We start from the raw sequence: 26,506 nt of genomic DNA, 5'->3' as shown, positions 1-26,506 counted from the left end.
AAGGGTCGCTCCAAACCAGACAAAATTCATCTCTCCTGCAGCATCCTAAGGCCTGAGGGGTGAGAGCAAGCCATGTCCCTGTAGCAATGGATTTATGGAAAAAGTCCTGCCAAGGATGGTGCCCTCTCTGCCCCGCATGTCCCCAGCTGATTTCCCAGTCTGCAGCTCTCCTTTCTTATTAGTAACAATGGGTCATTACATGTGCAAGTCACCTAAACCCAGAAGCTGAACTGGGCAGCTGAAGAGCCAAACAGGAACAGATTAAAAACCTGCAGCATTCCTGTTGCCAAGGTACAGGAGATGGGAAAAGAGGGGAGCTCCTGAGTGGTTGCCATGACTGCAAGGAAGAAGGCTTTACTATGTGAAGAGCTAATCATTTCAAAATGCTCCATCCCCTGAGGATGTGCATGAACCTTGAAGGGAAATTTCACACTAAGCATTCAGCTGTCATTCGCACATCTGTATAATTTTCTTGTGCTAATTCCACTTCCCTTTTATTTCTTTTTCTCCCTCTAAATTGGATGAACTGTAGTAATGGCACTAAACTACAGAGCCTTGCTACATGCTCATTAACCCTATGTTTCAAAGCAGAAATAATGAAAAGCTCATTCCTCACAAATTAAAATTGCATTCTACAGCCTTCATCTTATCACATAAATTCCAGAATCCTGCTACTAAGAGGCATGAACTAGTGATGGAAATTTCTAAGGCTTCAAACAAGGCCTTCAATTTTTCAAACACAGAATCCCTTTAAAACGCAAGGTGGATTTTGTTCAGCTTTAATCCATTTACATCCCTTTTTTTTATATATATAGAGAGCATTTTCACTCTTGTAACTGTTCATTCAGCAACCCTTCTGATGTGTGAACCCATAAATAGGTGATTTGGTAAGGTTTAAGCTCAGTCCTCCTCATCCCTTTCAATCTGTAGTCCTCACAGCCTACCCAGCACACAGACAAGAACTCAGCAATAAAAGCTTGGCTTTATTCAGGGTGTAGTCAGAGCCCACTGTAACAGAGCAGCTCCAGGAATCACCATCCATCAGGTGCAAGTGTTTGTTCCCTCCTCCAAGGCATGGAAAGAAACTGGACATAGAAATGTTTCTCGAGCATTTCAATGTGCAATACTGTTCTGGAAGGCCATTTAAACTTCACCATGCACCAATGGACCAGGAGCACATTCCAGTTGTTCCAGAGCAAGAGGGACAAGGAAATCAAAAGCTCCACAAGGTGCAGTGTAGAAGCACAGGAAGGATTTCCCTGTGGGAAGCCCATGACACTTCCCGCAGGTAAAACGTTTACTACAGACCCAAACATCCCTCCCTGCCAGCTCCTCTGTCCTGCTGACAGTTCTGGGTGCCAGAGGGCTGAGCTGGGACAGGCTGTGCTGGTTCAGCTCAAGAAGGCCCCAGCTGATGGAAGGGGTCCCTTTCCCAGCCTGGTCACCACTCTGGGATGTGTGAGCAGAGAGCACAGCTCAGGAGGGAGCACTGCAGGCACTGGGGGGAAAACACTTGGCCAGACACCTACTGGTAATAAAAAAGAATCAGAACGAGCAAACTATGCCTCAGGTAATAGATCACTGACTTGACAGCAAACATTTGCCTATTTTGCTACCTCAAAGCCTCACAGTTCACTTAGAACAAAGAGAAGAATTAAAACATTCTCATTACACAGAAATCCACGGTAATTTAATCAGCTACTTAGCAAAGACGTCAGCAGATAGCTAAATTTCACTTTTAAAAGGCACTTCTCACACAATACTGACATTCACTATGCTACCAAAAACTTTTTCAAAGTCTAAGCAAGATGCTCAGCTTAGACAAGATGCCAGTAAAAAGACGACACACTTCAGTTTTACTTCTCACTTTTTTGCAAACACAGGGACAATCAATCAGTTTAGCTGAGCACAATTCAAGTGAAATAAGGCATCTAATTCACTCATCTAATTTGTCATTTTTAACTACTAGTTTTCCAGAGGCAGAATCAGCATCTCTAGCCACAGTTATTACTTTCCCTCTAACTTATATTTATTGCAGTGGTAGAAAAGAAAACAACCCTCTTCCCACCCCTCTCAAATTTGTGATCACACAGACAGCACAGTGCAGGGCTGGGTGCTGAGGATGGGGCTGGCAAGCAGGACATAGAACTGGCAGACACAGCCTAAACAACGATGCATCTTTAATTGCTTGAGAACCTCCAGCAGCTGTAAAACCTGGGATATTGCAGGTCCCATGGAGGCTCCCTGGCATTTCAGCAGCCTGCAACTGACTGCACATAAATCCCACCTTTCCAGAAGATGCAACCTGTAACAGCTTCCATGGAGACAGCAAAGCTCTGGCAGCCATCAGCCTCCCAAGGTCACCCTGCTCCCATCAGAGCAGCCAAGGGACAGACCAGAGACACGTCAGAGAAGGATGCAGAGCAGTGGCTGTGGAACTCCATCACCCCATCCTCGGGGTCAGGATCACAGCTGGGATGGGATGGCTGCACCTCGTGCCTGAAAATGTCAAAAATCGAGTGGCACAATCCAACAACAACCAACTCCCTTCCAGGGATGGCTGCCCATGGTAGTGGTGAATTCATGTCTTATTTCGCTTTGCTTGTGTGTGCAGCTCTTGCCTTACCTATTAAACTGCCTTTATCCCAGCCCACAAGTGTTCTCCCTTTCCTGGCTCTCTCCCCCATCCCACGGTGGGAGTGAGTGTGGGGCTGTGTGGGGTTAAACCACAGGCAGGTGTTAATGCCCCCAAAGTTAAACTATTTGAAGTATGAGCTGCCAGTTACTTAGAACAACCTAGAAATGACCTGTTAATCGAGATGGCTGTGCAGAGCCATCCCACTCTCAACCACAAAGAGCAACAGATCTGTCTGCTAGGGTAGCACTTGGAGGAAAAAGGACACCAAGAAGAAACAACATCCTCTCCAACAAACACTTTTATCCTGCTGCTCTTCTACTGGAAAAGCACAGCTTTGTTTGTTTGTTTTTAGTTTCTGTTGACAAGAACTATCAAAGTTGAAAGTTGCAGCTCTTCCTATAAGCACCTATTTTGATGAAAAAATATGAAACAAGTCGTTAAAAATAGGCCCAGACCATTGTACTTCATCCCTACAGTCACATTAACTGAGTGGACAGACCCTGGTAAAACATCAGCCAGTTATTTGCCAGACAGTGCCAATATGACACTGACAGAAAGCAAGAATGGAGGTTTAAGCCAGAAAGAAAATGAGAGATTCAGGAAGAATGGAGAACCTCATCATGCCAAGAGGTCAAAGGATTTTTACAGCACCTCACTTCTTTCCCACTGGAAATGGACAAGAAGTTCACAGGCTTCTGATCTCCAGAACAGTCCCTCACACAAAAGGAGATGATTTCACAGAACAGGGGCTGGATTACACAACTGTACATCACAGGCATGTTTAACAGGTCAAAGGGCCTCAAAAGATTAAAACATCAATGTTTGTCAAATAATGGCTTCTTCAGACTGCCATGCCAGGACACCATCATTAGGCAGAGTTTGCCAGGTCCTAAAACCTCAAAAAGCATTTGTGGAGTGCTGGATGGAGCTTTGAAATCCATCTCACATTCTTCTTTATTATGTCAACTTGGCCTTAAACCTTAAAGTGAGAGAGACAGGTGAATTTACAAACACTGCTGTGGCAGTTCTGGGTTAGTATTGAATTAGTATTGAATCACCACCAGCAGCATGTGCTCAACCAGCAGATCATCACCCAGAGTGACCACCTGTATGAGGGGAATTCACAAAGGAGAGAAGGGAGGGACAACAAACCAAGGGTTCATAATTCTGCCAGGGTCTTCTTGAGCATTACATTTATGTATTTATACATATATACATATATAGAGATTTTTAAAAATGGCTGCTCCACCACCTACAAGGTATAACTGCACCACTCTAGTAACTAATACAGCAGAATACACATGGATAATATACAGCTGTTCCTGACTAAAGCAGCTAAAAGAACTTGAGGAGACCAGAAAAATCACAGTAAATAAAATACAAGAAATCCAGTGAAATTCATTGCCTTTCATCAGTTATTTCTTCATAATTTATTTGTTTGGCAAAGCATAAGACTAGAACTGAAAGGATGACACTTGTTAAATCTTCTGTACTTGCCAGAATTACTTCTGGTAAGTAGCATTTTTGTAAATTTGCATCCAATTAGTTTATACAACAAATGTTGCTTATGCACAGGGGAACTCAGCTTCCTGGAAAATGTCCCCAAAAATGGCCACCTGATTAGTCCCCATCAGGAGGAACATGCTGTATCTCAACAAGAAGACTGGGAGAAAAACAAATGGCAAAAAAGAGCAGTAGGCACACAGCTATGACACAGAGAGAGAACAGGAGTGTGGCTTTGCTCATTTGAGGCACAAATTCAAAAGGGGAGAAGAAAATCCAGCTTATCTGCCCCAGTCTTTTAATTGCATTTTTCAGGACAATAACTTAAACCACACATCATCTTTCTGGAACATAATTGAAGTTTTCTGGTGCTCTGAACAAGTGATTTCAAGCACTGAAAATATCTGGATTCCAGCCCTATTTCATACTCTTTCTGAATCATGTCACAAAGTAACTGATGACTTCAATCACACTGCAACACTGATTTTCTCCCCTGGATCAATATAAAACATTTCTCGATTAGGTTTTTGGTGCTAGGAAGAATTTCATCACTATCAATCTTATTGACTGACAGCTTAAAGTACTTGTATGTGAAGAATCCTAGATTTATCTTTAAACAAAAGTTTCCATGTGTCCATATGGACTGAACTCCAAACAATCCATACTGCCAGATAGCTCACAAAAAATGGGAAAGAAAGGAGACAACAGAGCTATGAAGGGAGAGGGAGTGAGAACCCAAGAAGGGTCCTGAAGGCAAGAGTTCCTGGGGAGAAGCAGTGCAGAGTGCTGAGAGCACAACTGCAAGAATATTTTGCTTAAATACAGCCCAGAGGCATGAATATACAACTGGAGACTCAGCAGACACACACTCTTAAACAGCAAATATGTCACTTGCTGCTCTCTATTTTAGTGAGGAGACGACATCTCAAATTATAGATTGAAATCTAAACCATAAGACTATTTTAAAATGCAATTCAAATGTTGCACAGTGTATACTGGACACAGTATTTATCTGCCATATTTATATAGCAACCTCCCCCTCGAGCTTCCTCAAGCATTTCACAATCATTTATTTGCAGTCCTGCACAGATCTGATCACTGCTGGGGTGGCTTCCAGAATAACCAGAGCACAGGATATCCCTCAGCAATTAAACAAAAAAGCCAGTGCACATTAATGTGGGTGAGCATTATGTTACAGCCCAGCTCCCCCTGACTGCATTCAAGGACCTTACCCACATTCTACACTTCTGTAAGAAAACCAGATTTTGTCCACAAACCATTTCCCTACACAGCTCCAAACAGCTCCCAGGACTGGCTCAGCCTGTGCACTGGATAAGCCAGAAGGGCTGATAAACACTTGGCATATGATTAAGGCTGTTTCCATGCAGATTCACAGGCAGGGGGAACTACATGTGTTTAACAATGCTTAGATTTTGGCACTTCTCCATCTTCTGTGTCTTTGCAACCTCAGTAGATCCATCGTGGCTGCTCTGTGTACATGTTTGTGACAGATGTTTGCTCTGTCTGCACCCAGTGACCTGAGGTGCCCAACCTCAGTGTGATGCAGGAAAACCAAAGTTAGAAGCACAAACTCCTTATATAGTAAAGGGAGAAAAACAAGTGCCTCCCAGAAAGGACTGATTTCATAGACTGAGGATGATGACCTAAAGTGGATGTTGTGAAAACCTCCCTAAAGCAGCGAGTTTTTCCTATTTATTCTAAATATACATCTTTTTCCCCTCGGCAGTGCCAAAGGTCTGCTGAATTCACACAGATTTAATCAACACAAAAGGAACAGATGGTGGGAGGCCAGTGTTCAAGCATGTCTGGTTGTGTAAAACAGCACACACTTCCAATGTGTACATGAGGGAGCTTTGTGTGTGAAAGGGAGATGAACAGGAATTCATCTGAAAAAAAAGGAACACAATGGCTATCACACAGGAAGTTTATAATGAACAGTTCAGACTGGGTCCTCAGGATGGAGGGACACTGGTCACATATGTGCCCCAAAGCCCCCGCTGACAGGAATAGCTGCAGTCAGGCTGCTCCAGCCAGGAGCCACTTTGGGAACATATGGCAAAACAAATGAGTCAGTGCAATCTGCTCCTTCTGCTGCTTCCCCCAAATATTGCTGCACTAACTTCCTCTGCCTTTTGCCTTACTACCCCGTTCCTATTCAGGAGCCTGGGAAGCACCTGCAGGGATGGCAGTGCCCTGCAGGATTCCCAGCACTGCTGTGGGGATCCTCACACTGTCTCAGAGATCAGCTCGAGATGTCTGCACACATCTTGTGCCTACTCCTGGCAGAGAAAGGAAGAGAAGGGAAAGCTGGAAGGTTTATGCTGTTTGCACCTTTTTTTTGTCACAGGTAGAAATGGATGCATTCTCCCAGTACATCTCTGGATCTCACACCAGGCACCCCAGCTCCCAACCAGCATCACTTACTGTCAAACTCTGTGAGGTCTCACAACAAGCAGAGATTTTACCATCTAAACCTCTGTTTGCATCCTTCAGCTTTCTAAAACATCCACCTTCAGGGCTATAATCTCCTGAGTCAAAAATCTCAGCAAACAATGGAAGGTTTGGGCTTTTCATGTTGAATTTTTTTTTCCTTTTATAGATGTGGTTGTACAAATAAATAAGCAAACACACTATCAAGCAGTGACGTCCGAGACGTCAGTGCTGCCACAACTCATCCATCTATCCTAAGTCTTGCCATGTTTATTATTTTAAGAGCCACAGATTTCCCCCAGAATCAGACTGTACAGACTATAAAAAAAACTCTAGTCTGTTGTTTTTTAAAATTAACTTCTCCTAATGGCAAATGGAAGATGTTTGAAAACTTGAACTTTTAAAACTGAGACAGCAGAAAGTAAAAAACATATTCTAAGGTTTTCATTTAGGTCTGTTCTGTAAAGTTTAGGTTTTAAAAACAAATCTAACCATTTCTGGGGATCTCAACCACACATACTCAGGCTGACAGACTGCTCTTGGTTTCACTGGTTTCTTTTCCTGGTTCTGTCAGTAACCTGCTGTGTAACCTTGGGTTACTCTCTCTTCTCTGTGCTCTGCCTTCTCTTTTCTCTCTTCCCTCTTTGTCACTGTTTGGGTCACTAATCCTGTCCCTTTGAAGCTCTAAACATGGACCTTGGCATGTCTATTAAAATGATGGGACTACTTACAAAGAACATTTATACATATAGTAGTATTATATATAAAATAACACCTAGATTTAACAAATGGAGTTTTGTGTATGTATGAAAACACATTAAAACCACTGAAAGCTTGTTATTTATCTGTATCTACTGCAACTCCACACTATCGTTTTCCTTTGACATTTCCACTGCCAGCTCCAATCCTGTTTCTTATCTCCAGACACATCCTATGCCCACAGTACCATGTCACAGTGCAGCTCCAGGTTCAGGTCTCCTTTATTAGTGTGAAGTCTCACATATCCCTTCTTCTTCACATACTGGTATCTCACAACATCATCCTCAATAGCAGCTGCAGCAAAGGAAAAGACAAATAATTAGCTCTCTGGAAGCTTACTCACTGATCTCTAGAAATCATCAGAAAACAATTCATAGATCCCCCTGTCTGACCTCTTCCCCTGGGTACTGGGTCTTCAGGGATTGTACCCTGCAATTTATCTACAATCACCTCATATTAATCTCTGTGCAAAACACTTTCCATCATAGAAAACCACCAACTCCTTGAGAACCAAAAATATAATCTATATTTTAAATCAGAGAAGCATTCAGTATCACAAACTATAATTTTCAAGTAATGTCTACCAACCACAAACTTTACTTTGAAACCAAATTTTTTGTTGTCAGTCTTGGAAGCCAAGCAGGTAGTCATCAGTCAACCACAAACTGCTGACATACAGAGACTACCCAGCTCTGAAAACAAATCAAGCTGTTACTGGCCATTTCTGGAAAGTCAAACCAAAGGATCAATCTAGGATGTTTCCACTTCCATTTTGTCAAAATGTCCAGTTAGTCAGATATTTTCAATACTTAAAGAGTCACCTGCAAATCACTGTAATACACCAAGTAGAGGAACTGAACTTGGGAAACATGGTTTTAGTGATGTATTCAATCTTTGCCTAAGTATGTGATGTCTGAATTTTAGTGCCCAAAGCCAGACCTCTCTCTTTGACTGGAAATACTAATCACTCAGCTATTTAATCAATATCCAAATTAAATAAATTTTATACATTTTTGTTTAGGCTGGAGAATAAAAGGAAAACTTTATTATACTAAAATGTATTTTCATGTTACCTGAAAAAGCAGTGAATCAAAAGTTATCACCACAAAATTTGTTGTCCTTCTTACCAATACTGAGGCAGGCCAAAAAGGTGGGCAAGACTTTGTATGGTATCCGAGGAAAGATCCTACTTCATTCCTAACTTACATAAGGGAATATCTCACTTTGTGGTCCTCAGGCATAAAAAATGTCTCATTAACTTCCATTCAACAAGAGTAACTGCCATTCAAAGCCAAAGCTAATTCATAATTGCTCCATTATTTTCAGAATGAGCTCACTGGAAAGTGAGTCTATATCTGCCTGGGGAATACATTTCCATGGCATCAGTACTGACCAATGATCAATGCATTCCTTCAGTGCTAATCAATGAGTGTGTGCTCAGGAGCACACTGGAAAATGGCAGGTGAACAAACAGCTCTGGTACCTGCTTCGTGAGTGGTTTCAGGCACCATTGCAGTGGAGGTGAAGGAAGCACTCACAGCTCCAGTGGAATAGTGAGCCTGTTTGCAGAGGAAAAAGCACATGAAAAAGGCATTAGATCTTAGAATTTATCTCCTAAAGATACCATATAAGCACTAGAAACACACAAATGTCATCCTTCTGAGGGCAGACTTTCTGCTCCAGCTCCTACTGAAGGAAGCAGATATCCAGTGCAGCAATAATTCCCCATCTGCCACCCCAACATGTGCTCTGATAAACTGTAGTTAAGGCTGCTCATGAGCTGAGCCAAAGGGGCTTAATGTTTCCACTACACTTTAATACATCACTATGCAAAGATTCTATTATGAGAATTTATTTGTGTGTCCACAGGTGGAGATAGGAAAGGAGCAGTGCTGGCAAGACATCTGTAAAAGCCTCCACTGCTGCTGAGCAAGTGGAAGGGAAGCAGTGAAGCACAGAGATACCAGGGGAGAGCAAAGCAGCCCTCACCCAGGGCCCCTCTGCCTGCACAGGCTCTGCCCCAGGGCTCCCACTGCCTATTCTGAGCCCTGTAAATCTTCTGCAGAAAGGAAATGTTAACGTCACACATGGATTTGGGAGTAAATTACAAAGATCTAATAAACCCTGAGACAGGTTTAGCAGCTTTGCAGCAATGCCTGTAAAGAATCCAGGCCAGGCCAGTGCTCATTCCACAAGGTTTCACTGCACCCTAAGGAAGTTTCCAGCCGTGCCCACCCACCCCATCAGCTGATGGTCCCACTCCCCAATGTGGGAGAGCTCACCATTGTCTCTGCCCTCCTTTTCTTCTCCCTACATTTTTTGTATTATAACACAACAATGCCCTGAAAAAGGAGCAAATGTGATCCTCCTTCTTGGTCACACGCATTCCCTAATCCATCCCTAAGCCTGCTCACTAAGAGCTGTGTGCTGCACTGCTATTCATTTTCATGGAAGTGTAACCAAAGCAAGCAGGCACACACATCCCAGAGTTATTACAGGGCACAAGAATACTCTGTCTTGCCCATTACAAACAGCCTTTGATGTAGGAAATCCAGATATAGATGAATTCTCTTGAGAACCACGAACACAGAGTAACGTGCACCTGGAAGAACATCCTTTAAAATATTCCACTAAAATCTTGCATTCCAGTGGAAAAAGAAATGGAGAAGCAGCTGTGGATGATTTCTATATTTGCCCACACCAGAAATGATTCACTTGCACTGCCCTCAAGGTGTGCTCTCTCTGCCAATAACTGCAGGAAGCAATGATAAACAAATTCAAAGTGAGAGATTACAACCTGGGAAAAAGGTTCTGCCAACATCCACATCATAAGGATTCTTCTTTCTTATTGTGCTCCAGTTCTCAAATGTGTGGGTTCATTTACAATGATTTAACAAACAGAAACTCACTGACACATGCAATGCTGTTCTAAGGAATCCCAATACAATTCTCATATTTTCATCTATGACAAATTTCCACGTGACAGAAAACAGAAGGAGCAGTGTCTGGTTCTGCTGCAATACAACCTCTAAGCTGAAAAACATCTACTACCATTCTTGGAGAAGTCAGTCAGTGCCAAACTGCAAATGAAGTCAACTTACTGCATTCAGCTTATCCACTTTCTTCTTTTCAGGAGCCTTCATAGTAGCTGCTAAAATATCATCGCCTTTGAATTCCTTATAAAGCTCCAGCAAAGTCTCTCGGGTCTCTGTGTTTGTATTCTTCAAATAGTAAGATGGATCTAATTTTGCTTTTTCTTCATCTAGGTAAGACAAAGGTTAAATCACTTCAGAGTTAAAAGAAACATTGTATTTTGTTCTCCTTCAGTTTATGACATATCTAATCACACAAAACTCTGCCAGGTATTAATTCTATTTTTTTTAAAAAACAAAAAGGCCTAGTTACTATATTTATTCCTGCAGACAGTGACAAATAGCAACACTTATGACACTGTAACTCGAAATATAGCACAATAAATGCCAATATAATGTACAAGAAAAGAAAAAAAAATTAATCCAATTACCGTAAAAATTTATTTGAAACCATGAGAAATTACCTAAGTCCACTCAAGTCCTGGAAAATTTTTATAGAACAATAAAGGCAAAATACAGTTGGATACAATATAGACTTCTGTTCTTCATCTCCTCACTGAATGGCCAGGCCTATGATGCCAAAATCCCTGGATCAGATCTTTCATGGGATACTGTGGGAGGAGGCTGCTGGACTGGACTGTAGAACTTGATTTATTTAGTTTTTAATTTTATTTTTTTAATTTTTAAAAGTTTCACTTGTTCTCTATCTTGATATGCCTACTACTTGCTAGATATTATATATGCCATTTCTGAGATAATACCCAGTTATTCTGAGCAGGTAAATAAAGATGCTTGCTTGCAGAACAGTAGATAAGAAAACTAAAAAAAAACCCAAAAACAGATATAAGCATAAGACCCAGAGAAACACACTTTGCTTAGAATTAGCAATCAGACTTCATTAGAAACAGGTCTATAGGAACCCACAAGGGCAAAGGAGAGAATTGTTTTCTTTCAGCAGTTTAATATTAGCAGATATCACTAAGCATTTAGCTATCAAAAAATCACAAAATAAATGAGAATCAAATGTCTGAGGTATCTAGAAAAAAAAATTTTACTTTTCACCCAAAACATAATTTTGGGATTATTTGAGAAAACCTTACTTGGAAGATGCCCATTGCTCCCAAGACAGAAGGATGGGCAGTACATTGTTGGTAAATATGAAGGAGGTTTAGCAGAGGAGGGTGAGGAGATGGAGGTTCCCTTGCCTTGGTTCTGGTACGAGGCTCACAGGCCTTCTCAACCCTCTCCCATGTACCTACTCACTCTGCAAGGGCATGGAAAGCTTCCCCTGTGTGCACAGCACTCAACAGAGACAGTTCATGAGTTCTCAAAGATTCGTGTCTCTGCTCCAAAATATGTTTACACTTTTTGATGTGCAAGGGACAGATTCCACGAGTTATTCATGTTTCCAAGAAGCTTTCCAAGCACCAGCCACTGAGGGATGTCCATCCAGAAAACAGAGCCAATGCCACATTTGGGCAGGTGCTTTCTCAGCCCACCTTCATTTCATCCTTACCTGGATCAACTACTTTTATGTTGTTCTTAACGTGAAAGAAGTTCGAGACGTTGAACTTATCCAGGTTTGTTGGATCCTGAAAATAATAATTGAAAAAACAAATATCAGAGAGCTTGGTGGGCACCAGTTCCATGCAACAGACCAGTCTGAAGGGCAGATACCACCATAATAAAAGAACAGGGGGACACAGAACAACTTCCATACTCCCCAAACCACAGAAAGATAAAAAAATACAAAGCCATCACCCCAAGGAACATCAGCAATGAGCCTGTTCACACAGACTCCCCAGGGGTCTGGAATTCAGTTCCAAACACAGGGTTACACATCTATTGCCTACAGAAGGTACTGACAGAACTGAGCTGAGTCTACCCTGTCCCAGTGAGAAGAAAGAACAAGGAGCAATCCCCTGATTCTTTCCTTCCTTCTGTGGTTTGGTCAAATGCACATCAGCCACCTCCTTCTATTTATAACCTGTGCCTGATTTACACATGCTCTCTGAACTGTTGCAATGCATTTCAAAACACAAATGAACCTCAGAGCAAGTCTCTGCAGTAACAACTGTTTTGACAGTTGTGGGGTTTTTTTTCCACTAGTGCCTACAGAATTATGTTTAAAAATAAAAAAAAAACCAACAAAAATGTTCTTATGAAAACTCAATTTAGTGACCACGGGAGGAAAACAGCAAAAACACCCAGTCCATTAACTGGGAGTCTTTACACTATCTCTAGGCAACTTCCTGCAAAACTCTGACCTTTTGTTAGAAAGAGTGAGACAAGGAATGCCTACTGGTGATCTAGGTTACATTATACTATTATTAAACAGTCCTTAATCCTCTTCCTACAGTTACTTCAAGATTTTCTCCTCAAGCTCCTCTGGAGCACAGAAAGGTCAAAACATCAGTCCAGGACACCCAGTCATTTATGGAAATTCTATCTTACAGAAAACAATTCAAACTAAAATACCAGAGTAACAGAATAATATGCAATAGTTTCAAGGTCAGGATAAAAACAATGCAACATATTATGCAAAGAACTATGACCTGACATGAATAGCCTTATATACACTATATATTATCCCAAACAAATTTAACAAAATTTCTCAGACCACCAGTGTTGAAGTTCTGACAATTTCACCTGTGCTAAAAGTAACCCGTAATACGAGCAGAGCTGGGAGCTCCATAATTCATTAAGTGATCTAATTATGCCTTTTATTCACCCCTGAAATGGTATCCTTCCACCAGAGAGTGCATTTTTAGTTTTATTGCTGGTAGTAAAACCCAAACACATTTATGAAATCAAGCTGTGTGATTCTGCACTCTAAGGTTGACCTCTGGGCTTTCCCAATCACTATATAACAGTTCTCTGGTTTTGCCTGTCCCACTCTACCCCTCCAACAGATCTGCATTGAGACATGGACTGCCAAAAAATTACAGCTTTTCTCTTTAAGATCTTGCATTAGACACAGAGAACCTTTAAATTAAACTACTAAGAAATAGGAAATTTGGACCCATTTCTTAACCATTTAACCATTTGTGTATCCTCTGACACCAGCACTCCGACTCCTTGCAGACCACAGGAGATCTGAGACAACTCCAAACCCCAGAAATGACACTGAGGTCTTCTGCACAAGGTCCTCCATCACATCCACATGGGCCATCTGCTGAAATGGAAACCTTCCCAAAGGTTTGGTTCACAGCACTGCCCCCTGTGTTCCTGGTTCTGCAAAGCAAGAGTCACCAGCACTGAGGAGGGGGACAACCCATGCACCTGCTCCAAAACAGGTTTCCCTCTGTCAGTGGAAAAAACCTCACAAATAGTTCCTCAAGTTGAAACTTGAGTATCATCTTACACAGGACACCCAGGACATATTTATTCCTCCCTCTAAAATGCAGCATCATGATACACCAGGAGAAGTTGGATTAGAATAAGTGTGGACTAGAATTAGCATGCTAAGTGTGAGAGCAGTGCAGTGAACATTAAACACGAGACACCATTTGCTTCTCCCACCCCCAAGAGCAGGAACACACCTGACCAGTCCAACCTGTGCTGCAGAAGACACAATCCATTTCCTCACTGATGGGGCTGAGTCCCACAACATGAGAGACACATCTTTTGAAGGTAGGACTATGTAAATTTTAGAAGTGTGCCCAGTCTTTAGACATATCACTTCAGGAAGAAAACTGCCTAAACACTAATAGTTAGCCTGCCAAGCTCCTCTCATTGCATCCATGACAGTTACTGGGCACAGAACCAGAGCAGTCTGAACAAGGAGCTGCAGGGATGGGCAGATGGATGGACACACATCACCAAAGCCTCAAGCTCCTGGTCAGAGAAAGGCCAGGCTCATGGTGATGTTCCCAGCCCTGTTAAGATTAAGGACTAGAGTTCAAAGAACTTAAATAAGTTCTGTGTAAGTGCACAAAACCAAAACAGAAGATGAACCATGAAGAGTAACTCGGCCTACTTTTGTTTGTCTTAGCATGTCTAAAAATATGCATTCAAATCACCACGGTTGGCAGTCTCAGGGCTCTTCTTATTAAGGTTACGAACCATAAACTCCTGTTTAGCAAATCACTAGCACAGATAAAGTCTTCAAAGGGTTGCTAACTATCATGACTATTAAAAGTCTCATATTTAATGTTTTCCAGAAAGCTAAACTCTGAAAACTATTAATTTCAAGTTTTATTCCACTTGTTTTTTTCCTGTCATTTTCTGGTTTTACCTACTTAGGGAAACAGCTTAAACTCTGTTAATCTTAAGCACCATACACACAACTTGCCAAAAAGCAGGTTAAACCAGCAGTTTTAGCCCGTGTGATTTCTTGGAGGCTGATTCCTCCCTTGCCATTGGTTGGCTGTGCTGGATCCCTGATTGTTCTCAGGGCTGGTACCTCCACATGTGACCATGTTCCACTCACCAGCTCCTCTGCACACCCACTGGAGCAGGGCTGGCCCTCAGAGCCCTCACCCACAATGGTGAGGAAATCTGCTCTGACCTTCTGTCACACCAAGAGCCAAGAGGAATAGCTGGGGAGGGAAATATCAGTGAACAGTGTGGGGCTCCCCCACCTCCAGCTCTGCTCACCAGCTCTGCTCACCAGCTCTGCCTCCTGTCACAAATGTCAGAGCTGTCCAACAGCTTGTTGGGAACCACGTCCTGTGCCCAGATGATTAGGTTACATAGAAACAATAAAGCTGACATAGGGAAGCACATAACACTATGAGCCTTTCATTTTTCCTTTCACAGGAGCAAACCTGGTAGCATTTATCCAGACCCTTTTTTCTTTTCTTCTTTTTGCCCCTCCTCTTGTGCAGTGCAAAGAAGATGCATTTTTTAGCATGGATCTACTAGGGGAGACTCTCTGCAGGTAAAGAGCTAAAGTATCCAGTCATACTAGGAGTGCTGGTGTCCAGGAAGGGCATCACATGGAACAATGTCCCATGTATTTCTGGCATTATCAGCAAGACATTAAACTAGAATCCATGGCCTCTTTTGCCTGAATAACTCCACTCCAGGTCTGGTAATCCATCTCACACACAGGGTCTGGTATCACTCGTTCCCTCCTGCCCTGCAGGGCTGGATAATATCACCATATGCTGATGAAAAACTGCCACACTCTACCCCAGGACATTTGCATTTCAACAGGGGAAAAAGCAATTTCTGTGTGTGGATGTGTAGGAAGCACTGAGGATTCCTTTGCAAAGACAAGAGCATCATAAATGTAAGACAGTATTATTAACAACTAAAGTTGTGCTTTTGCTTTTTTTAGTTTCAAATTAAAAAAAAACCTGCCTTTTTTAACAAGTAAACTTTATAGCAATGGGACACAAAATTCAAAGCTACCAGCTGAGATGGTGCTTAGCAGAAAACATAACAGGGAAGGATTATGATAGGTGTTTGAATAATGTTTAGCACCCAGAACAGAAAAATAATATTATGCAATTATGTCTCCTCTGAAAAGAACAAATTTTTTTGATTTTTTTACATTATATATATTAGGACAGAGAAGCCAAGTTTGAGGTCAATTGCTATTCTGGTAAAAGAACACCCCTAGCAGCTGTAGGAATTCCCTTTATGTATCAATAAGGAAAAACATGATGATACAAATGATCTGTAAACATACATTATTTGTATTTTCCATTTATCATGTTGTATTTCACTACCAAATACAGGTAGGTACCTCATCTGTTTCCCAGGACATTCAGAGTCAGCCTCTGGAAATGCTGATTTCTACTGCTAACCACACTATCACAGACACCCCTATCAGCTGATATTTGCAAAGCAAAGAATGTCTTTCTAGCAACTTCCTTTATATCCACTTTTCTGCCAAACAGCAGGGTCAGTGATACCAACTCACTCCCAACTGCAGCTCTCTTGGATACCACAGTGCTCAGTTCACAGGGGGCAATGGGAAAACAACAAAGGGATGGATTTCAACCCAGAACCGAGAGGTTTTTAAGAGCAGCAGGATTGGGGACAGAGCTGCAGTGAGACCCAGAAACAGCAGATTGCAGCCATGACCTCTGGCTGAGGAACAGAGCCACGGGTGGCACAGCCTGGCACAGTGAAGCCACCACGCTCCCTGCAGGGCTGGCAACAGGAGAGCCTGCACAGCACACACCAGGCTGGCTTTCAATAATTTATAGGAAGAACATACCAGGAGAAAATAACACCACATTTCTATATCACACACACTTGAGCAGGTTTAGTGCCCAGGCCAGTCATGCCACTTCAGGCTGAACCCTGGCCTCAACAGAGCAAGTCAGAGCGGGGCAGCATTTGACAGGAGAAATCAAGTTACACATGCAAGTTTGCAGTGGGTGATGTGCAGTGCAGGAAAAGGCTCCTAATTCTCCTTCAACACCCTGAAGCCATTTTAGTTTGTTGGTTGAAAACCCTTTCTTGAAAAAAATAATTAAAAACCCATTTGGTGAAGGTCAAACTTTATCTGGTCATACAGATGGTCAAACCTCTTCCAGTGCCATTCCAAGATGGGACATTTGCTATTTCTAAACTTATTTAGGAAGAGCACAGCACTGCAGAAGTTAACAACAACCCCTAATGAACTGTTTCCTTCAGAGGAACAAATCTCCTCACACTGAGAGAGGTGCAGGCAATGCAGGGCTGTGCCCTCCTGGCACCCAGTGCCCCAGTTCTGCCCAGCTATCAGAACACACTTGGTTTGTGCCAACACAGTTACTCCTCTGAGCAAGACAGAAAAATGCCAAGAACAGAATGAGGATGAAAAGCAGTGATAAAATCCCACATAGGGACTAACTAAACTGCTGGCTCTTGTCCTTTGAGATTTAGGGGACTACGGCATCTGTGAAAAATCAAGGCTAGGCAAGTAAGAGGAACACACTCTTTATACATACATTCAATTCCAACCCTATAAAACACACAAAAATACTTTTTTAGTGACTGCACATTTCAATTATTTGTTCAAAATAACTTCATTTTCCATACTGCTGCCCAGACACATTTTTAGCCACTCATGCTGTCCTTTTTTATATTTCCAAATCCATTACCAACCATGCAGTTACACTGAAATTACATTCTGTTGGGAGCTTGCAATCTGAAAAAAGATCTTCCATTTTTTGCTTCCATTGGATATAAACATTTTACTTCATTGCATTAGCTTGAACAGCAACAAGCCCAAAGGAACAGAGTAAAAATATTTAAAAACATGCTGTGAAGCACTGGGGAGTAGGGAAGAAGGGCTACACTTAATTTAAATTTAGACATAAATGAAAAATATTTTTCTATTTGAATTAGACTGTATTAGTCCTGGTTAGTGGCAATTAACTGTTCATGAGATGCATACTAACTCATGATTTCTATAATAACAATCCTGGAATCCTTTGTCCCCTATTTTCAAATCATGCAAGCTTAAAAGTGCCTGCTTTTAAATTAAAGTTTTAGAACTTTTGATACTAAACTTCATCTGTAAATAACTGTCTTTTACAGTCTGAAGTTTATAATGTTGTTTTAATTTCGGTTTTAATTCTTTTAAAATTAGTAAAAGACCAACATTGGTATTTATTAAGAAGAAAAACATTCTGAACAAGTATTTAGAGAAAATACTCTGATTTGCTGCTTATTTTACTCTCCTTTAGAGAAACACCCTATAGAAAATGCTTTTCTGAAGCTTTGACTCTTTTAGACATCTTCAAAAGAGTGAGATGGACAATCAACTTCAGTCTTAATGTAACATGTCAACTTCCTAAAAGTTTAAACCCTTCACATTCTGAGCCATGTTTCTGCTGGTGCCACAGACCAGGTAGGACCTCACTGCTCTTGCAGACTGTGACATGGCATGGTTGTAGCTCACCTGGGTAACAGAGAAAACACAGCAGAGTTTCTCTGTTCAACCACTCCAGTTTTCTGCTACAACAGTGGAATAGAACCTTTCACCTGCTGCAAAACCTCTGGTTTTATATGGAGCTGTTTGGTGCAAGAGGCCCCAGGGAGAACAGTTTACCTGCAGTGTCACAATGTCCTGGCGAGTGAAGGGCTCATCTGTCAGGAGATCCTTGTAGCTCTTGGGTTTTATGTTCAGCTGCTCGACTGCCTAACAGCCAGGCAAAGACACTGACATTAACAATGGGATTCTCATGTGTAAATGTTACAGTAAATATGTGCTATCAATAAAATCTTACAGTACAAATCATAAAGAAACAATTTCACCTCATTCCCAGCCGGCAGATGCAATATTTTCACTGTGTGCTTCAACAAACAAGAGGCTTTTGTCTCTCATCCCTACAGAACTTGGCAGTTTTGTGTGGCTTGATGATTTTTTTTAAAAAAGAATCTTGCAGTCTCTGTTCCATAGTTCTGCCTATCATTTAAATCAAATTAATCATAAACGTACTGCCAAAATAAGAAAGATCTTGCTCTCGGTTTTCTAAGCTCTTATCTGCAAAAAAACCCCAGAATTTGTCTTGTTCACCCAAATGTCCTGTGTCCTCCTCAGATGACAGTGATAATATTTTTCTAGTACCTCTAGAAGTCCCTAAATTAATTCCATGCTTATAACAACCCCAGAAATGCTTTTGCTTCCCGTGGTACCACGTGGGACACAGCCCCTCTTGGCAGAGCTCCTTCAGGAAGCCCAGGCCTGGAAATTGCAGCAAACAGAGCAACAGTTCTGCAGGACTGACAAGGGTTTAACAGAGACCACTCCTAAACTCACCCTTGCCTTTTAACCACAGCAATCAGAGCCCTGTGCTTCCAGAAGTGACAGAGAACACCTTCTATTTGAACCCAGTCTGGACTGCTCTCCCAGCTGGAATGGGGACAGTTCAATTCCACCTGAGCAAGGTTTCCAAAAGCCTTTCCCTGATTGGAATGGTCTCAGCTTGTTCCTCTCTCACTGTCTGAAAGTCCCCCCAGAATTTCCCACCAACAGAATTCAAAAAGCAGATGTTTCAGTGCTCAGACTTTTTACAACTCTGGATATGGATTCATTAATTGAAGGATTTATTTGCTATTGAAAAATAAATAAACGTTGCTTTTACAGTGAGGATTATGCAAAGATAAAATTCCACTCAAGTTCACAGAAATGTTCACAAAACTCAAATGCAAATGCAGTTCAAGTGTCTACTAAGGCATTCTCTCTGCTATTCCCCCAGCTCCACCTAAAATAGTCTCTTTTATTTATTATGATATGAGTAGAAATTAGGCAATTTGTATTTTGTTGATGACAGTAGAAAGAAGACAACAGAAAACTTCTCTTTTAATTCAACTGAGGAGCATATAAAAGCTACTCATTTTGATCTACAAGATTCAGTGCATGCAGATTAACTTCAAAAAAGGTTTTAAAAACATAATTTAATTCATATTCTAAGGTTGTTCCTATTTTGATAGCAAAGGTTGGACAACAATTTGGGAAGTTGGTTCACCTCTTTAATTTCCCTGGCAGTAAAATAAGAATAAAATCTACCTGTCTTTGTAAAACATTCTGTGATCTTGAAAGAAATGCATCAAGTATAAAATATTAATAATGAAATGCAAGAGAACCTACCTCATAGGCAAATACATTTCCAGTAGTCTTGATGGCCACAATATGGGAGTTGTTGGTGAATACAGTGAATAGCACTGGACAGTGGTACTTGCCTGATAGGAGGTAAAAAAGTTTAAATTTCACATGAAGACTTGCAACTGTTTGGAATAGTTAATTTCTCTTATCTCTGTGGAGAATATTTACATTAATTTTTAATATGAAGTGTAACTTCAGTGTATTTAACGTGGTTCTAACAACATTTTGATTCTCCAGTGGGAGATAAAGTGCTGGAAAAAGAAACACTTCAGAGAACTATAAAACAAGCGAGTTTTGAAATCTATTGCCTTCAATCCCCCACCACAGAACTTTGTCTGACTTGGTTGACAGCTCAGCAGTACCACACCATAACTGCTGATAACATGAGCCTGTCCCCTGTACCATGGCCAGTGCTCTGCAACACTCTTGTTCCCAGGAATAAAAGTTTAGCTTCTATCCAGAAAAGTTCCCAGCAGCTGCTGTGCTCTTAGGAGAGGGGAGCATTTGTATTCAGCTGTGGCAAGCAGGATGCCATTAGATCTGAACATGTTACTCAAAAGGAACCCAGCTTCTGCTCTAATCAAGCTGGGAATTCTCCCAGGAGGATCAGCATAAATATTAAGCATGTCAACAGCAAGCAGACTGATGGGGGGCAATGTAGGAGGAAAAAGAAAAACCTCTGGATGATCTCAGTAGAAAGCAACTAGAAAAAGATTATTAATACCTGATCAGTTTGCTAGACCTGGGGGTTTGGGTGAGATTTTTGAAATAAGTTGGGCCTATTTGGACTGACATCCCAGAGGAAGGTTAGAAAGGGATTTTTGGAAGTGGCCTCAGGGTATGGTCCAACTGATGGACACAGCAGGACCCTGGTAAAATGTGAGGGCTCACTCCAGCTGCACAAAAAAGAGCAAAGGCCCAAGTTCTCAGTTCCAAGAAAAGCAAAACTACATGTTGATGTGGATAGAAGGTACTCAGCTCAGGGGGGATCATTAAATGGAAGAAACTGCAATACCCAAAGATCTTTTATATCACAGAGGTGTGAACAGAGAAGATCCTCATATGTAGCAACCATCCTACATGCTAAGATTTAAAGAAAAGTTTGCTGATGGACAGAAATGCAACATTTTAATTTTCCTCTTTTGTTGCATTTTCCCTTGATCAATTAAGGTTAAGGAAGAGGCTTCTGAGTGGGCATTGTCATTCCACGCCAGCATTAGGAACTGCACTTCTTTAAGGAAAGCACAATATCACAGCATTTTTCGAAAACCTTGGCCACAGAAACTACTGATCAATTTTTAACACCCTGCTCTTGAGACAGATGGAACACAAGGTGCAGAAGAAATCCATCAGCTGCAGAAAAAGCTTGTAGTCCATGGAGTTTGGTAAGATAAGGAGACAGACACTCCAGAATTTTATTCTCACCTAATCTTTGCCACTCTCATTTCAAAGAAACCATTATCTGCTCTGTAGCAGATGAATTCATCTCCACTCTTCTCTTTTGTTCACAGCATCCTCTCTCAGATGGCAGATTTTTTATCTTGCAGAAATAAAACTCGAGGCTGCTGTCTTGTGTGCTTCTACTCATAAAATCCCACATGTTCATTTAAGTCTAATCCCTTTTATAAACAAAAACCTGTTCAGAACCAAGTGAACAGCAAATATTGCCATAGGCAAGTTAGAAATAAGATAACATTACAGAAATTTGGCCTTTTCAGATTCTTTCCTTAAAGCAAACAGTACCTTGCTGCAGTAGTAGCTACAGTGAAGTGAAATTGCTGAATAATTTACAGCTCCCCAGTGTAAAGAAAAACAGAAATTGAACTTTAAAGGTAAACATATCACTCACAAGAAGTTATTCTACTCAAAAAATAAAAACCATGATAGAGAATAAAAACTATGTAACTTTACCATGAGTGAGATAAACCAGAATTTATTAAAGCACTCATTAAGGAAAAAAACCCAAAAGACAACAAAACACCATCACAGAAAATGACTGCACTTACCTTCACTGTTTTTAGCAAAATTCAGCTTTATAAGTGATTTGGCATCTAGTTTCTAAAGAAAATGAAGCATTAAAAAGATTAATCACAACAGAATGTAACCACGGAAATAAAAGGAAACTGTAACATTACTGTTAGGATTTTAATAGTACATAATTTATTAATAATATTTTGCAAGTTGTCTGACTCATCAGAACCCTGGGAATTTAAGTCCCAGACAGCCCACCAAAGCAAGACTCCCAGAGCCTGAGAACTGGGATACCTTTGTTTACAGGGCTGTATTTGACACAGTCAGTGCCAACCACAGGGAACAGGCTCAAGAAGTTGCACTGTGTCTTAGCACCAACTGAAAGGGGACTTTGCATGGAAAGCTAAGAGGCAAAGATCACTGCTGCCTGTCAGGAGGGGCAATTCAGCTGGGACCAAACCATAAAGCCACCAAACCATTCTGGCAATCACTCGATGCCTTTTCTGAAATAACTGTAATTTTCCTTTTACTCAGGAATTGTGCAGCAGAGTCCACATGATAACCAGCAACAACGAAGAGAAATGGAGCAGAAGCATCTGAGGTCATGAAGGGAGTCCCAGGAGAGATTTTCAGCCACTTAATCCCCAGGTAACAACTCCATGGAAGAGGGAACTGAGATGGCAGCTGAGGTTAGGATAATCTCCAGCTCTAGAGCAGACACTGCAAACTGAGGTAGTTCCTGCTCTCCCACCTTCATCAGAAGGATCTCTATGGCATTTGCTGCTGCCCTCTCTCTGGAAAGGTTTTCTGACAGGGCAGGGAAGAACTATTGGGCTGGCAAACATTTCTGGATGATCAGGCTGCTCCCTCCCCAAGACACGAAAGCTGCAAACACACCCAAAATAACAGTGAGTCTGCAGTAACATGACAGGGCAGGCCCACGTGTGCCAGTCATTCCATAGGGTCACTGTGATCTGGGCACATCCCTGGCACGGCAGGGCATCCCCCAGGGCATCCCCCAGCCCGCTGGCACGGGCAGGCAGTGCTCCACTGGGGCACTCAACTGGAGACAAACGTCCAGCCCAGAAAGCTCAAGGCTGAGCCAGGATCTGAGACCTATAAAAAACAAACCCTTTGATTGTATCAGTCAGAAACTGTCAGAGACACTTTCACTGCCAAACTGATCATTAAAAGCACACACAGCACAGGCTGTTTAAAAGAAACAATTGGTTCTCTTCTCCAAACATGCACCTGAAGAGATCAGGGAGGTTTTTATGCCACAGACAGCTCTTTATAAACAACTCTGAGTGGAGATCTGCCAGCCAGGGGCCAACACTGCTGCTCCAATCACCGGGGCAAAGAGTGTAACAAAATCACATGAAACTCAGTCAGTGAGCTTTTTGTGCCTAATCCAAGTTCATACTCCTAGTTCAGAGCACACACACTGTGACAGTCAGACTCCTTCCTTCATAGGGAGGCACTTCTCAAACTGCTCTCAACCAACTGGCAGGCTCATGTGCTGCCAGAAGGGTAACCAGCTCTCTAATTTATTAGCAGGGAGAGCAATGAGGGCTAGTAGGAATAAGATGGGAAGGGAAAAAAGAGGCAAGGTTAGGTTATAGTTAGTTATGTGGTGGAAGACCAGTGCTGCTGTTTTTCCTTAAGTGGATTCTCAAAAAACCCCCCAAAACACTCCAGTTATCTGCCCACCACTAGGGTACAAAGGACAGTAAAGGCAGTGGCAGCTTCTGAAATGACTAAGTGAATGCAGAGCTTTATTCATTTATTTATCTTCTTACATGAAGAAAATTATCACAGAAGTATTAGGGGAACAGTAGAGCTGCCAAAATGAACATCTGATCCTGGACAGATCTGTTCAACCTAAATAACTATTAACACAAAGCAGCATCCATCTGTGCATATGTTGTGCAACAGCCCAAAACTTACGTTTCAGAAAAAGTTTCTTTAGAAATACAACTGGAAACACAGATAATTTGAAGGAAGGTCCTTAAACTACCTTCCTGGCAGCCCTGAGCTATGCCCAAAACATATGAGCAGATTATCTTTAAACAAAAATGGAAACAGTTCCCTAAGAAACAGTATAGCATGACTGAAGATTCAGATTTAGACCTTGACAGAAATTTAGTGGAAAAGACAGACTAAGCTGCCATGCAGACTTTGAGGGCAGCAAAACCTGCAGTGCACTCTTTTATCTGGCAACATGTGATGTATCACTAGAAGTGCTGTCAAGTCCTTGGACTCTGACTCCACACCCAGGGAAATCAGATGGTATTTCAGGTCACATCTTTCCATAATAGGGAAAAAGGCTATTTTTCAGCATCAGTTACTCATGGTGCATCAGCTGCTCGTGCTGGATCTGCTCCCCACTGAGACCAGCACTTACACGACAACAGTAAATAAAAAAATGGTGATTGTCAAGCAGGAGTTGAGATCTGACACTGCCTGGAGTCTGCTTCCAGGGTGGGAACTCTGGAGTGAAATGCTGTATGAATACTGTAAACTTTGATTGCTGCAGCCTGGCCTCCCAACAGACTCGTGCTGAAGAAATGATCCTGGCATGTGAACTCACACCCCCTGGAGCAGCTCTGTGCTTGCGTGGCAAGGCAAGAGGGGGATTTAGTGTTTGGCCAAAGGAAACCTTTGGAGCCCCAGAACAGGTGATGATCTGCTACAAAGGACTGCTCAGTGCCCAAGACCAAGCTGCAGGATCTCAGCTGCACCCAGAGCACTGCAGAGGAGGGTCCACACCCCAGGACTGCCAGGAGCTCCAGTTGTGGGAGACACTGCACAGGAAAGGATGAAAGAACATGATAGAGGCAACATGTGTAATATTATTTTTTTCCTCTCAAGTTCTTCATTTCACACGAAAACAGGATTATCTCGTGTGTGTGTGAATCTCCTTTTATTTATTCTCCATCAAAAGTCAGAGCTTCCCAAGCACCCTCACACAGTTTGTTGCCATGGAAATGACCGTTGTGCCACAAACCGGCTCCTCACAGGGAGAGACAGCAGGAGTGAATGAATCCCAAAATGAGTTAAAGTGCTTGTTTTCATGTATTTCTTAATAATGCATAAGAGAGCAAAAATACAGCATACACAGCTCAAGTTCAAAACTGTTTCCAACCTGAGTTTCCCTGACACACACCTACCACCCAGTTTCAGCTACCCTCCAGTGAAGAAAGCAAGGGAAAACAAAGTGTTTATTAAAAACACTCGATCTAATCAAAATTCTAAATTCTTAATGAAAATGAAAGGCCACAAGCATCTGCCACTTCCCCTGAGCAGAAACAAGAGCTGCATATTCACTTCCAAAAATATTTTGTGCAGAAATACTGGAAAGCAGCCGCATCTCCCAGCACGTAGTGCCAGCTGCTCCACAGCAAGGAAGGGCTAAAAAAAACCCAACGCAAACCCGGGTGAGCTCTTCTCTCAGCTGACTCCTCTCTCCCAGGCACGCTTCCACAAAGGCAGCCAAGGCTACTTTTGGCCATGACCTACTTTCCTGCAGCAGGGAGGAGCCCCAGCACCCTGCACAGGCTCATCTGTCAGCTGACAGATCCCAAAGGGCAGCATCCTCCACGGATCCCCCCCCCCAGGTCAGTGGGGCACTGTGGCAGCTCAGGATGGAACATGCCACTGTTTGGAACCAAATCCCTCTCTGTCACTGCTGTTGTGTCCCATGGAGGTATGACCTACAATCCCCACACACCAATTAGTTACACTCTCTGAACCTCTTTGGTCTGGGGCTGCACATCCTTGTTAATGAGGCTCTGGCCCGGTGGGATCCACAGCAGCCTGAAAAGCCACCTCTGCTCACACGTGGGCAGAGCTGGGATGGGAGAGTCGTGTTCAGCAAAGACAGACCTTCCCACTCTACCAACAGCAACTGAGGAAGGGCTGAAATGCTCAGCACCCTGATGGGACACACTGAATGGCCTCTGCCAGGAACACACAAAAATCCAAGGAAGCTCTCATGGGGAAAAATTAATGTGTCATCTCTCAACTGGTTAACAAAAATCATTCCAAGCTGGCGTGGCCATTTGGGACGTTTGCATCCCATCAAAACCAGCAACACAGAGTTACCTCTGTAAAGAGAAGAGAAAGCCAGAACTACCAATACTGAAACACAATGTGGCCTACCAAGTACCAAATTTAGCTTTACAACAGCAAATGAATTTCGCATTATATTCTTTGGATCCTTTAAAGATGAGACCTGTTACACATAATTTTGTATACAACTTCCCATTTTAAGAAGCCCTCTTACAATCTTCCCTGCTATAAAATCTTACAAAAATATGGGTATTGTTTCTACGTTCAGTTCAACAGTAAAAATGCTTGATGTGTATCATGTGGACAACTGCCTCCCAAATGCTGAAAAGCTGCCCTCAACTCACGTTCTGGGATGAAGCTGCTGTTTAACTGCAGTTTTCATGCACTGCTAAACTAATATGGAAATGGTCACAAAAGATCCTTCATTATGCACTTCCAGACCACTGTATTTACATATTTAAAAGTTAA

General features: G+C 42.0%; 1 protein-coding gene across 2 annotated transcripts in view; it reads right to left on the bottom strand.

Moving 5' to 3' along the window:
• Nucleotides 1-26,506, bottom strand: part of PPIL2 (peptidylprolyl isomerase like 2) — a 63,261-nt gene that overhangs the window by 26,591 nt on the left and 10,164 nt on the right. The window contains exons 1-8 of one of the 2 annotated variants that reach the window (XM_027689346.1): nt 22,719-23,050; nt 22,003-22,054; nt 19,982-20,073; nt 18,440-18,529; nt 11,960-12,035; nt 10,453-10,613; nt 8,835-8,910; nt 7,539-7,645 (exon numbers count right to left, since the gene is read on the bottom strand). In XM_027689346.1, the coding sequence (XP_027545147.1) occupies nt 7,539-7,645; nt 8,835-8,910; nt 10,453-10,613; nt 11,960-12,035; nt 18,440-18,529; nt 19,982-20,073; nt 22,003-22,054; nt 22,719-22,724 (660 nt within the window). In that variant the 5' untranslated portion in view covers nt 22,725-23,050. Of the gene's footprint in view, nt 1-7,538; nt 7,646-8,834; nt 8,911-10,452; nt 10,614-11,959; nt 12,036-18,439; nt 18,530-19,981; nt 20,074-22,002; nt 22,055-22,718; nt 23,051-26,506 lie in introns of those variants that run through there. The other variant, XM_027689344.1, reaches the window with a different exon arrangement.

This window comes from Neopelma chrysocephalum, unplaced genomic scaffold (genome assembly GCF_003984885.1).
Source record: "Neopelma chrysocephalum unplaced genomic scaffold, ASM398488v2 Primary Assembly neopelma1_77, whole genome shotgun sequence".
Lineage (NCBI taxonomy): Eukaryota > Metazoa > Chordata > Aves > Passeriformes > Pipridae > Neopelma > Neopelma chrysocephalum.
Note: the sequence above shows the minus strand (reverse complement) of the source record. Positions and strands in the feature narration are given on the sequence as shown.